The 15,301-nt window shown below is 39.7% G+C and overlaps 1 protein-coding gene across 1 annotated transcript in view; it reads right to left on the bottom strand.

Moving 5' to 3' along the window:
• The window catches only part of LOC137255931 (receptor-type tyrosine-protein phosphatase N2-like), a 221,384-nt gene extending 207,505 nt beyond the window's left edge, over positions 1-13,879 (bottom strand). Inside the window, exon 1 of the mRNA XM_067793531.1 lies at positions 13,639-13,879. Within this exon, the coding sequence (XP_067649632.1) occupies positions 13,639-13,750 (112 nt within the window). The 5' untranslated portion in view covers positions 13,751-13,879. The remainder of the gene's footprint in view (positions 1-13,638) is intronic.
• Positions 13,880-15,301: the final 1,422 nt, after the last annotated feature.

Below are 15,301 nucleotides of genomic sequence, written 5' to 3'. Positions count from 1 at the left end.
TCATTATCAAACATGACTTTACTCTACTGTTACCATTGTCCTTGTCATCATCAAACATGACTTTACTCTACTGCTACCATTGTCCCTTGTCATCATCAAACGTGACTTTACTCTACTGTTACCATTGTCCCTAGTCATTATCAAACATGACATCACTCTACTGTTACCATTGTCCCTTGTCATTATCAAACATGACTTTACTCTACTGTTACCATTGTCCCTTGTCATTATCAAACATGACTTTACTCTACTGTTACCATTGTCCTTGTCATTATCAAACATGACTTTACTCTACTGTTACCATTGTCCTTGTCATCATTGAACATGACATAACTCTACTGTTACCATTGTCCCTTGTCATCATCAAACATGACTTTACTCTACTGTTACCATTGTCCTTGTCATCATCAAACATGACTTTACTCTACTGTTACCATTGTCCCTTGTCATTATCAAACATGACTTTACTCTACTGTTACCATTGTCCTTGTCATCATCAAACATGACTTTACTCTACTGTTACCATTGTCCTTGTCATCATCAAACATGACTTTACTCTACTGTTACCATTGTCCTTGTCATTATCAAACATGACTTTACTCTACTGTTACCATTGTCCTTGTCATCATCAAACATGACTTTACTCTACTGTTACCATTGTCCTTGTCATCATCAAACATGACTTTACTCTACTGTTACCATTGTCCTTGTCATCATTGAACATGACATAACTCTACTGTTACCATTGTCCCTTGTCATCATCAAACACTTCACTCTACTGTAATCATTGCCATCACCAAACACTAGATTATGTGGGATGATAGAGGGCATTAAGGAATGGTCACTTAAAAATATTAGGGAGGGTAAAATTGCACCATATGTTCTTATGAAACTGATGGAAACTGTTACATTTTAAGACAAATACAAAGTGCAATGTGGAAAAAATATGACACTGGGAAGGCAGTGTTTTCAGTGTACTAATGTTTCAAATATTTGAACCTTCCCACATTGTAAGGAAAAACTGGTTCCTAAGAACCACAGACAAAGAGGAAATTTTGGTCAAGATATAGAATTCCAAAATCACTGAACACAATAAACTGTTTTATACCAAATTACATTCCATTTTGAACAAATATAGCCAGGTAATGACCAGTAACTATAAGCTACTGGCAACAATGGCTGCCATATTGAAAATAACATTTCTCCATCTTGAACATGTCTATCAAATTGAAGATACATCATGAGAAGGAACAAGTGTGCGAGATTTCAGATTCATCTGTCCTGTACGGAGAAGGCGACCAGTGGTGGTGAACTAGCGCCCAAATGCTTTGATTTCTGGACAATAAAATCTCTCACATAACATTTGGTTTGTTTATCAAACACGCATCACTCATCACCATTTTCAAACTAACCTGGTCACCTTGTTGCTGACCATTCAGTATGTATTTTGTTGAACACATCACATTTCTATGTGGTTCTTCATCATTCCCTTCCATACATTGTGTGAAATAATCACTCACACACAATACCAAGTGTCAGTATAACTTAAGTTTTATAATGCTATATACTGTATGACTACAGTTTGAAATAATTAGCCACTCCCTCAGTACATATTGTTTTATGCAAATTAATGCAGCCGAGCACATGTTCCGGTTTCGTTTTGGAATGCAGACGTGTCATCTGCCAGTCAGAATTGTTTGCCAGTTTTCCTGCAATAAATAAGTATCAAGAAGATATCTTATGTTATGACATGGTGTCAGAAGTAAACTATGAAGACAATGGCCAAGTTTAACCCTCCAGAAAACTTCGACTTCGCTAAACCCGGCGACTGGCCGATATGGAAACAGCGCTTCATGCGGTATCGCACTGCCGTGAAATTAGACAAGGAATCAGAGTCAGTACAAGTAAACTCGCTAATTTATGCGATGGGTAAAGAAGCAGAACATGTTTTCAATTCATTTGTGTTTGGTGAAGACGAGCAGGACAAATTTGATGTTGTTTTGAAAAAGTATGAAGACCACTTTGTGCCAAAACGTTTCAAATTTCATCAGCGTTCTCAGAGACCGGGCGAGAGTGTCGAGACGTTTATCAGACATCTGTATGAACTTGCAGAAACATGTGAATTTGGTACAGCAAAAGATGAGTCAATTAGAGACCGTATAGTAATTGGAATTTCTGATAAACAGGTTTCTGAGAAAATGCAACTGCAAGCAGGTTTGTCACTTGAACAGGCAGTTCAGTTAGTTAGAGAGACAGAATTAATTAAATCACAAGTTAAATCTCAGGATTCTAAAGACATTGAAGAAGTCAAAGGCAAAAAGAACTTTAAAGGAAAGAAGGCGTCACATGGTAGAGGCGGTTATAGTGGTAACCATGGCAACCACACATCAAACCCCAGAAGTAGTAACCAAAGCCAAGGTGGTTACCATAGGAACCAGACAGGCAGAAATGCAAACAGAGGTCAAAATAATTGTACAAGATGTGGTCATTTTCATGAAGGTAGATGCCCAGCAAGCGGTAAAACTTGCCATAAGTGTAGTAAAACTGGACACTTTGCAATTATGTGTCGCAGTAAACAGTCAGGAAGACAAGAAGTAAACAATGTAGACACTGCCAACAGTGCATCCTCAGGTTTCTTTATTGGATCATTAGATTGTGAAGATGATAATAATGCATGGATGGTGACATTGTATGTGCAAAATACCCCAGTTCAATTCAAAGTGGATACTGGTGCAGATGTGACAGTCATTTCACAGGCTACATTTGATCGGCTGAACATAGTCCCTAAACTAGAACCTCCTGATAAAGAACTTTCAGGGCATGCTCACCCCATTAACTGCATAGGACAGTTTACCACCACTGTGAAATATCATGGTACAGATTACAGATTCAAAGTGTGTGTGACAAATGGTCGCAATAATCTGTTAAGTAGAAATGTGTCACTCATGATGGGTTTTGTGGAGCCACACATTGATGAAATCAGGTCTGAAGTTTTTGGACCATTTGGACTATTGAAGTGTGAGCCAGTTCAGATCAAATTAAAGCAAGATGCCCAACCATTCAGTATATCAACTGCAAGGAGAGTACCATTTCCTTTAATGGATAAAGTCAAACAAGAATTGCTTCGGATGAAAGATGCAGATATTATTGAAGAGGTCACCGAGCCTACCGAGTGGTGCGCCCCAATGGTTCCAGTGATGAAAAAGTCAGGTCACGTCAGAATTTGTGTTGACCTGAAGCGTTTGAATGAGGCAGTGGAGCGTGAAAGGTATATGATGCCAAATCTTGAGGACATAGCCCCCAAACTGTCGGGATCAACCGTGTTCTCCACTCTGGATGCATCAAATGGATTTTACCAGATACCTCTCCATAAGGACAGTCAAAAGCTGACAACTTTCATGACCCCATTCGGACGCTATTGTTTTAAAAGGGTACCATTTGGGATAACAAGTGCACCGGAGATATTTCAAAGGACGATGACTGAGCTGCTACATGGTCATTCAGGTGCAGAGGCCATAATGGATGACATTTTGGTGCATGGAGTTGATAAAGAGGAGCATGATCATAGGCTCAACAGTGTTCTTGACACAATTCAGAAGGCAGGCCTAAAGCTAAATAAGGACAAATGCAAGTTTCACCAGACAGAAATCACCTATTTTGGACATAAAATCAGCAAAGAAGGAATCAGTGCTGACCCAAGCAAGGTTCAAGCGATACTTGACCTGCCAGCTCCTAAGGATGTCACTGAGCTCAGACGCATCCTTGGCATGATTAATTACCTAGGGAAATTCCTCCCAGACTTGTCAACAGTGTCCAAACCAATGACTGACTTGTTGAAAAGTGATGCTGTATGGTGTTGGGGTCATTTACAGGAAAAATCATTCTCACAAGTGAAAAAGATGGTGACTGGTGCACAAGTACTAGATTTCTATGATCCAGCTCTGCCAACAATTGTTAGTGCAGATGCCAGCAGTTATGGGCTGGGTGCAGCCTTGTTCCAAGTGAAAGGTGATGTGATGCGACCAGTAGCCTTCTGTTCCCGTACACTAACTCCATCTGAGGTAAAGTACGCCCAGATCGAAAAGGAATGCCTCGCAGGGGTATGGGCATGTGAGAAGTTTAGTCGCTATCTTGTCGGTCTGGACTCTTTCAAGCTTCAGACTGACCACAAGCCATTGGTTCCCCTCATCAATTCTCATGATTTGAATTTTGCACCACTTCGATGTCAGAGACTATTGTTGAGACTAAGACGTTTTAACGTCACAGCTGAATATGTGCCAGGGAAATCACTCATTGTCCCAGATACCTTGTCAAGAAGTCCACTGCAAAAGAGTGATACTGATGAAGTTTGCTTCGAGGATGATATGGAAGCCTTTGTAGAGTCTGTTTTCTCATCACGGCCAATCTCGGATGAAAAAGTTGAAGCCTTGAGAATTGCTACAATGAATGATGAAGAATTACAGATGGCAATTCAGTACACCCGATCTGGATGGCCAGATCACATCCGTAGTGTTTCACCTGTTGTTCATGCATACCACCAGATTCGTGGAGAGTTGTCTGTTGACAACCACCTGCTGATATTCAGGAATCGCATTGTAGTGCCAGTAGCAATGCGATTGGAGATTCTGGATAAAATTCATCAAGGGCACCAAGGTGTTAATAAATGTGTGGATAGGGCAGCCACTTGTGTTTGGTGGCCAGGTATCAGTAAAGATATCAGTGCTAGAGTGAGCCAGTGTGAATATTGCACCATCAATAGGCCTTCTCAGAGGAAGGAAAATCTGCAGAGTTCAGTGTTGCCAGAACGGCCATGGGAGAAAATTGGTGCAGATTTGTGTTATGTGAAAGGGGAAAATTTCCTCGTTGTGATCGATTATTATTCTCGATTCATCGAGATTGCTCACCTCAGTGTTATCAGTAGCAGAAATGTGATAGGAAAGCTGAAAGCTATGTTTGTGCGTTTTGGTGTGCCAGTTGAGTTCTGTTCTGACAATGGAACACAATTCACGTCTTCGGAGTTCAAGGATTTCGCAAGAGAATATGGATTCAAGTTGACAACTAGTAGTCCACATTTCCCACAAGCCAATGGGGAAGCGGAAAGCGGTGTGCGCATTGCCAAGCGCATACTACAGCAGGATGAAGCATATATTGCTCTTATGGTGTACAGATCTACTCCAATCAGAGCCACGGGTGAATCGCCAGCACAATTAGTGATGGGTAGACAAATTAGAACCAATTTGCCTATCTTGCCAGGAAATTTGAAACCAAATTGGCCCAACATGGACAAAGTGAGAGAGACTGATACGAGAACCAAGAAGTCTTATGAGACATTCTATAACCGACGTTACTCATCCAGGAACTTGAGTGTTCTAAATCCTGGAACACCAGTGCGTGTGAAAATTGACACTGAAAAGAAATGGACCACACCGGCAGTTGTAACTGGTGAAGCCGACACACCACGTAGTTACATTGTCCAAACTTCCAATGGAACATTTAGGAGAAATCGACGATATCTCTTAGTCGACAAGTCGAGAGATTCACCAGTGTCTGACTTCACACCCAACACTGTAGAATCTCCAGTCTGTCCAGCAGAACCTGCCAGCCACAGTAATGGTTCAGACATAAGTAGTAGTGACAATCAACAACAAGTGACAGTCACCAGATCCGGCCGCACTGTCAACCCACCGAATCGATTTGGCGATTGGGTGAAATAACCCTTTTTATGACTTTAAACATGTTAATATCATGTTGAATCAAGTAAAGTGTTAGCATTAGAAATGCTGTGTTTCAGTGTTCAAAGATTTATTTAGTTTCTTCTTCTGGAGTAGGAACTTTAGCAGTAATTATCATTAGTTGATGTGAAGTATACTATTGAGTGATTTAGTACTAGAAGTGCTAAGCAGATTTATGTTAGTAACAGTTGGTTACCATTGAGTAATAGTTTCAGTTTAGCCTAAAAGTGTTCATGTTTAACAGTTCAAATAATGTGTTAAGAGTTAGACATAAATATGCATAGATTCCATCTCAAAGGAGGGGAGATGTCAGTATAACTTAAGTTTTATAATGCTATATACTGTATGACTACAGTTTGAAATAATTAGCCACTCCCTCAGTACATATTGTTTTATGCAAATGAATGCTCCCCGAGCACATGTTCCGGTTTCGTTTTGGAATGCAGACCTGTCATCTGCCAGTCAGAATTGTTTGCCAGTTTTCCTGCAATAAATAAGTATCAAGAAGATATCTTATGTTATGACACCAAGGCTAGTAAAATTTCAGTCGGACCAGCAATTCTCCTCAGTCACTGGCTCACAAATTTTCATAGGGTCATATTGAAAAGATATCACTTTCTCTGACTTGCTAAGTTACAATACACTTGAAACCTGTGTCATGCTGACAATATCATAATCTCATCTATTTTTTGCATACTCAACCCACCATCAACAACAGTGATGAGTCTCAATATCAGCAATGGTAAACAACAGTCTGTTTACAATCTGATCCTTCACTCTGATCTGATACCTCTCATCATTATCTAACAATCCTTCTCCAGGAAAAAGGGCCAGGTGAACTTTCTAATCAACCAAGGAAAGGATGCTTTGAATGTCTTGCTATGAGCTAGCAGAGAGTTCACAACCATGTATCTTGTTCCACTATCTCTAACATGTAAGTTCCAAATGAGGACTGTTACTGGCTTGTAATGTAGGCATTACAAGCATGTACGAATTTTACAATATACCTTAGCATCAGATATTATAATATGATGGCTACACAATGCCATTTAGAAAGTGGTCAAATGCAACATATGTTATATTTGATTACACTTCCCTGTAAAGTACAAATTCTAGTACTTTTGTTGGGTTGAGTCCAATTTGGGATTCAAACACCCACATTAGGTCGGGCAACTAATCATCAGCACACAAAGTCAGGTACCCTAACCACTCAGTGACTTCCACAACTTGAAATATTATGGTTTGGGCCAGTCTTACAAATTTCCCTGGGATAAAAAAGTCTTGTCTTAACTTATTTCTTGCAATAACAACTTTAGGTCCAACTATAAACAAATACACAAATATGACGTCTTGACTAAACATATGCTGATTTTACAATACCATGAATCAAAAGCAGACACCACTAAGACATGCTTATGGTAAAGTCTCCCTGGAACAAAACATCATTATACATTGAGTTGTCACCATGACTACCGTATTTCACACCTTCCCAAAAGTGTTAACTTAACCACCAAAATAGCACACATGTGATATCAAGTTTACATAATTCTGAGATTATCTAACAATATCTTAGTAAATCTTCAGAAATTTAGAATACTGTCTAACTACCGAAGACCATATGTATATTTCCAAAAGGCAATTTTTCTGTTTCAGTTTAATAATATCTTCATTTGCCAGTATCCAAATTATGATCGGTGATATCACATGTATGCTTTCCAAACATAATGAAACCCTTCAGCCTTAGAACTACCACCATTTAGAGGCATTGAATCCATATGAATGATTTGAAAAAACACACTCTTTAACACAACAACATAAAAACAAGACCATTTGGGGACAAAAATAACTTACCTTGAATTAAAAAATTCAAAACACTGATATATTGATACCTTAATGCACATTTTTAGATAATGTACTAGTGTTTGAGTTTGTAGATTAGCTTCATTTACAACTTTAAGGATCATCATTATGCCCACACAGTTTAAAAGGAAGTTTTATGGAAACTATCACTCTCAAAGTCAGTTTTAATGAAGTCAGTTATAGAAAGTGTGGTAAAAATTCTCATAATCATGTCTTGTGACATTTTACTCAAGATTATGAATGGGTTTTCATCTGATGAAAACCATACCTAATTGCTCTGTGAATATCCAAAATGTATGGTTAGCTGCATGAGGTTTATTTTTCCTTTCTGAGCACAGTCTGAATAGGCTGTACCTGGTGACCTGAAACATCTCGAAGGTATGGTTTTTGGAATGTAAGAAAAATTACTGTTTGATCCTGTTGCCTGATATCATGTCAGCTATGACAGGCCGTAGGGAGAGACATACAATCCCGAAATAAACCTTATCCTCTGCAGTGGAAGAATCCTGATCCGCATTGGGAATTGTCTGTGAATACAGGAATGGTCTTGACAGAAGCGATCAGATGGAGAAATTTAGTGGGTTTTCAGAAGTGTTTTAAAGTGAAATTGACTTTCAGTTTTGTGTTTTGAACAAAGTGGGTGTGCTTGATTTATGCACCACTGAATTTTCAAATGTCACATTGCCTGGATTGCATCTAAAGGTGTCCAGAAAGACATAGGTGGATTTACTCTAGGGAACTCTGGTAAATCAGCTGCCCTACAAAAAAACATGCCCTATCCTCTAGAAATATTGAACTTTCAAATGCTACATATCTACAAGCAATGAGATCCTGTCAATCTACACATTACTGCAATCATCCACAACAAAAAATGTCTGGAGTTAGAAATTCTGCATTTATTTTTCCAGTCCAAATTATCTTTCCCAACATATCTTCTGCTAGATTTGAGCTGGCAGACTAACAAGATTGAGACACTTGTGTTTGCTATGTAATATGTACTGTAAATATTTGAGTGGGTTTGGATTGGTCCCTTTCCCTGAACTCTTATTGCCCTGGAAGGAATGAAACCTGTAGCAGATCATACACAGATGGTTAGAGTGAACTAATGATGGTGTAATAATATAAACTTTGCAATGCCTCTAAATGTTGGATGGCTTAAAGAATGGGAAAGGAAACCAGTTCCCAATGTGATGCTTACCATCTTGTTGTAGCTGATCCTGTACAACAGGCAGAAACACTGGGTAAACAACATGCAAAACTTCAACAACATTGCAACATCATATCGCTCAAAACAACATTCCATTGTACAAGCTCAAAGAAGCTAAGTTGATCCAAGGTGACAAACAGAATGGGTGTTTGGATGACAGAATGAAACAGAGAAATAACTGGTTTGGTATGCGACCTAATGAACATATTGCTCCAAACCACATTCTACTAAAGAAGATCAAAGATGTTAAGTTGAACATACCACCATAGGCATGAACATGTGGGTAGGTAGCAAACTGGATGTTTGGATGACAGAATGAAATAAAGAAATAACTGGTTTGGTATGTGCAGAAACGAACAGGTTATTGGGTAGTTGCCTCAATGGATTGAGGGTGAATAAATAGAGAGTCTTACCCGAGTGTAATCTGATATCAAATACATCACCATGAGTTGACAAAGTTGCAAATATCCAAGACTTGCCAAGGATATTTTTACTTTAATCAACATGTGTTGATGTATTTGATATCAGAAGACACAAGGGTTATTATCAAAAATAGATCTTCATTAGTTTTCAATGAAAAATGCAGTGCAGCAATGTGACAGCATTGTGACATCACCATGTTCATGATGTCATAGTATTGTCAAGGCAATCTACTATCAAAAAAACATACGATATCTCAAAGGAGATATTGTTCGATGTCACACAAGCTATACTGAGTCAAAAAAAAATTTCACAAATGTAATCCTTACAAATAATGAACAATTTTTCTCTGACGATATAGCTATGTATCCGAAAGGGGATCCCTATCTTTCAACTCTAGAAAAATGTTAGCAAAACCCACTCAAACCCATCCATTCATTGTGCTAATGACGTTAGTGCCTAAGTCAGGTTTTGCACAGGCAGTTGATCACGGGTTCTTCGCACTGAAGTTTTCTTCATTTGCACATGTTTGCATTGGCCTCAAGAATTTAAAAAACACTTTTAAACCACAGTTCTAACAGTACTTAAAATGCCACGATGGTCAAATGTGCAACGTGAACAAGACATTGGCATGTTGCAAGTGGGAAGATGGGATGAAGTCGTCATACTGTGTATGACTTGCGAGGTCGTCTACAACAAACTGGCACCACTTCTTATCGCCCGAGGTAGGGTCATTTATGTGTGACGTCACGAGCAGAAGACCGTCAAATCGTCTTAAGTCACCAATGTGACGGATTTCTGCCGGCTACACGAACCAGGGCTGAGATGTTTAGAGGTCCACTGTCCTTACAGACCATTTGAAATCGGTTGCAGGCTGCCAGTCTTCATTCTCGACATCCATATTGTGACTCAACATTCTGTATACCCATGTTTTGGAATGACGGTGTAGCCTAATGGAACTGATTGTGGCACTGTCAAGGTATTGAGCACATCACACAGATCTCAGCAACGAACTAATAACAATTTAGCCATCTTACCATCTCTTGTTCTTTTATAGTGCCCTGAATAAAGAATGTGAAGTTTCTTTTTGACTCAGCATATATTTCCTGGTTTTGAATGATCAATGAATGGATCATGGGCTGAGGTTTTGACGAAGTGCTTTCAAAACAAAAAATGGGTATTTGAATCTACAAACAACTTGTGGTTGTTCAGAAAACAATACATGTTGGTTGGTGTTTGGAAGAACTGCCTTTGTTCAGAGGTACAGATGGGTGGGTTGGTGTGTGGATGAAGAGAAGGTCTCGTTCAGAAGAACAAAGGGAAGGGTTGCTGTGGATGAATAGAAGGTGTGGTTGTTCAGAAGAACAAAGGGTGGGGTTGCTGTGTGGATGAAGAGAAGGTCTCGTTAAGAAGAACAAAGGGAAGGGTTGCTGTGTGAATGAAGAGAAGGTGTGGTTGATCAGAAGAACAAAGGGAATGGTTGCTGTGGATGAAGAAAAGGTGTCGTTCAGAAGAACAAAGGGTGAGGCTGCTGTGTGGATGAAGAGAAGGTGTGGTTGTTCAGAAGAACAAAGGGAATGGTTGTTGTGTGGATGAAGAGAAGGTGTGGTAGATTAGAAGAACAAAGGGAATGGTTGCTGTGGATGAAGAAAAGGTGTGGTTGTTCAGAAGAACAAAGGGTGGGGATGCTGTGTGAATGAAGGGATTGGTGATTTTGTTTTTCTGAGGGGCAGAAGACTGGGTAAGTCTCTGAATAAATTGGTCTGTTGATGTTTGAAAAGATTAGTGGGTTGATATTTGAATATTATTGTCTATGTTTCTTCAGAAGGACAAAAGAGTTGGTTGAACTTGAGATGTAATGATAAATGGATGTTTTGAAGAAGGGATGGGCATATCAAAGTGTTTGTTTGCATCAAGATGAATGTGAAAGTGTTTGGTTAAAAGGGTTGGCATTTGGAAGAAAGCCTGGTTAGGTAGTCTCATGAAATAAGTAGATGTTTTGAGCTTAAGGGTTGGGAAAGTGTGGAGGATAGCACGGGTGAGTGTCTGAGTGAGTGGGTAGATTGTTTGCATGAAAGGACAGGCAAGTATTTGAATATAAATGGATATGGGAATGTATTAAGGGGTAGAGACACTTTCAGTTGAAATGCTGGGTTATCACTTTTTATGAAGGACTTGGTGTGGGCAGGGTTGAGATGGATGAAAAGGTGAGGCTTCACAAACTGACACTTTGGATGAATGAATGAGTCAGTTCAACTTGAATACAGTGAATATATAGTGAAAGTTACTCTGGTTAAAGCACAATGGATGAACAAATGAATTACGGAAACAATGGATAGGTAAGTTGTGAGTTGATCTATGCCTGCATAAGCAGATTGTGGAGCCTGTAGATGAAAGCATAGAAATGTATGGATGAGGGTTGGAAATAGTGGCATGTTGAGTGTAAAGAATGATAGGTAGGTGAGAATGTTGATGGGTGGGTGGCAAGATAAATGGGTGGGTGAATCTTGAATGGAGGATGGATGGATGGATGGATGGATGGATGGATGGATGAGTCTAGATTAAAAAATGGGTATGTGAGGGTGTCTGGATGATGGATGGATGGGTAGATGGAGGGGCGAGTCTATAGATTAAAGACTGGATAGGTGTTTGGATGGATGTATGGATGGATGACTGGATGGATGGATGGATAGGGGAGTTTTCCAGATTAAATATTGAGTAGGAGGAGTCTGGATCAATGGAAGAGTGGATGGTCTCTACATTAATGTGTACATGGATGGATGGGTTGGTCTGTAGTGTAAGAACTGGGTAGGTGTCTGAATGGATGGATGGGTGAGTCTATAGATCAATGAGTGGGTATGTGTCTGAATGAATGGAAGAGTGGGTGGGTGAGTCTATGCAGTCCTGGGTAGATGGTTAGTCTGTAGATTAAGAACCATGAAGGTGTCTGAATTGAAAGATGGGTGGGCATTTAGATTAATGGATGGGTAGATGTCTAAACAGATGGATGAGTGGACCTTTTTAGATCAATGGATAGGTAAGTGTCTGAATGGATGAATGGATGGGCCTTTATATTAATGGATGGGTGGGTGTCTGAATGGATGAATGGGTAGGCCTTTAGATTAATGGATGGGTAGGTGTCAGAATGGATGAATGGATGGGTCTTTATATTAATGGATGGGTAGGTGTCTGAATGGATGAATGGGTAGGCCTTTAGATCAATGGATGGATAGTTGTCTGAATGGATGAATGGGTGGGCCTTTAGATTAATGGATGGGTAGATGTCTGAATGGATGAATGGGTGGGCCTTTAGATCAATGGATGGGTAGGTGTCTGAATGGATGAATGGGTGGGCCTTTAGATTAATGGGTGGGTATGTGTTTAGATGAAAGGAGATGTTTGCATCTATATGAATAGGAAGGAATATTCTGGTACAATTGCTACAGGATTCATGAACGGACATGAGTTTACTTGGTGAGAACCCATGAAAATCTCAGATAAAGAGGTGTCATTATAAGAATGTAAGAAATAACAAATATTCACCAATAGTAAAACACTGTATGTATGATGTATTCTAGTATGTGATTCTGAATGACAGTGTTACTTGTATATATTTTGATATTTCTAAACAACACACAGAGACAATGAATAACTGAACCTAAAAGAATACTGTAACATTGTAACAAGCATTTGAGATCAACTGAAACATACAACAGTAGGCATGGTCCTGACAAACAAGAGTCCTTTTGAATAATTATATAGGTCAGAGGTTTCAGTATTCATCTGATTTCACTCTATTACACTGCTATTACCTGTATATTTAACTTAAATTTTATTGAACATATGGGATCTGATCTGGAACTAGCTAAGTCCTGTGACTTGACATACACGAGTTCCGTATTTCAACAGCACTCATATCAACAAACGGGGTTACACACGACAATTCAGGGTGGGGACAAAGGTCAAGGGTGGGTAGCAGGTGAGTATGAAATTGGGACAATCAACCTGACACTGACAAACATGGGAAATGCTTGACAATGGCGTCTGACCATTTACTGACAGTACAGAATACACCGGGGTATGAATTTAACAACAGCTACATTAAACATAACAAAACCCACATATTATTACCCGACCTCAAGAACGTTGTCAGAACACAATCATTCTGACAATAACGACAACTGACATCTGAAATTACATGGCATCATCTCGTTGCCATAGACTCCGATTGTGGATGACAGCTAGCAGTACTCGATATGGACTCATAACACAAGGCTGGAATCACATATGCTGTTTCAATCAGTGGGAATTGTCTTCCATACAAGTATATCCGAACAGTAATCCACGAAATGCCTGAAATACGAGAGGCAGCACTCGTGTGATAACATCATATCGTTGCTCATATGTTCTTTAACTTACCTATGGTGCCTAAAGGAAATGGGCTTTGTATCGGAGCACCCAACCCAAAGCTGGTTCTCTGCCCCAAAACGGCCAAAGCCGCCAGGAACAACAGACGGCTGACTTCTTTCATAGCTTCAGTTCCACATTCTTAAAAGAAAAAGGGAAACGGGTAATATCCTTTTCAGTTTGAAACTGGCATGTTTTGAACGAGAAATATGGCACACGACTCCAAGACCAATATGGCAGGTGCCTGTTTATTATTCATGAGGTCGCGTGACGTCACGGCAATCGATACATATGCATAACGCTGTGACGTTGGTGTGACGAAAGCGCTAAAGCACCTTAGATCGAGGCGGTGTTCTACTATGAAAATGCTGCTAATGGAAATATAATTACATCCCATGCCGTGGTTGGGAACTACAGCAAAGACGGGTTGTTGAAATCCTTTATACCGATCGATACGTGTGGGTAGCGTGGGCATTGTGACGTCACAATCTGAGATTGTAGTGTTGACAGAATTCTGAATGATCAATGGTTCGAAATGCCGTGTAATCACAAATAGCAAGCGATTCGCACACAGTGAAATGTGGTCATTCTTCCTAAGGAAAATTTAGAATTTTGTTCTAAATGAATCCCCATTGACATTCAGTAATATGTTTCACATTAGCTTCCGATCAACTCGGGCAATGTTGTCTAACAGGACACTCCTTAAAACTGCTATATTTGCTCAGAAGATATCTCTCTAGAGGTCGCTCTCAAGGAGCGGGGACTAGGTTTGGTTACTTTGTCAATAAAATACCCGGAAATGTTATATAGACTGACATCTAGTCGCCAAAGGTCACGTGACATGGAGTAGGTTATTTAAGGATGAATGCCAAATGTCTATTGTTTGTTTTGGAGTCCGCGTATGTTGATTACAAGCTAGCATGCCGGGCTCACATATGCTTGAGTTGTGACGCTACTTTCAAAGTACGCCTGTTGGTGATGCTATTAATTACTGTATAGAAGCTGGCGTCCTGCAGCTCTTTAGATAAGAAGTGTGATATACTAGTGCATATCTCCCAGGGAGGCAGCGTCAACTTGGGTCAACAGCACCGGTGATTAGACATATGTTCGTGGTTGTTATGTAACTGGAGATGCTGGGATACTGTATGAACCTTTCATTTAGTCGCAGTTGGTGATAATATGTTCTAGGACATAAAGTTATCCGCGTCAGTACTTAATTAGTCAGCCTAGGTGAACGAATGTAACTATAGCATGTTGTTATAAGAGTTTTAAAATACTGTAATGTGAGAAAGCACTGAAGTGGTGGTATTTAGTTTTTGGATGTTTCGGGTTTGGGACGGGGGTGGTGTGTGGGGTATGGGGTATGGGGTGTGGGGGATTTGGGTATTTTGTTTTACTGTAGTTGTTGTAACCTGCTATTTGAGAGTACATGTATTGGGGGGTCACATTTCTGTTAATTGTAACCTCCTGGTGTTTTAGAAACTGGGAAGTACAATTAAATAAACTTCAAGTGTAAAAGTGTAAATAGTGAGTGCGAAGTTTCGATACCGTCAGTCTGTAATATAGCAAACTGTGAACTATCGACACCGTGATTAGCGGCTTAGCTCAGGGATAATCTGCAGCATATAGTCTCCCTAGTTATCCTAACTAACGAGGAGTCAATGTATAACGTTTA

Source organism: Haliotis asinina, chromosome 11 (genome assembly GCF_037392515.1).
Source record: "Haliotis asinina isolate JCU_RB_2024 chromosome 11, JCU_Hal_asi_v2, whole genome shotgun sequence".
Classification (NCBI taxonomy): domain Eukaryota; kingdom Metazoa; phylum Mollusca; class Gastropoda; order Lepetellida; family Haliotidae; genus Haliotis; species Haliotis asinina.
Note: the sequence above shows the minus strand (reverse complement) of the source record. Positions and strands in the feature narration are given on the sequence as shown.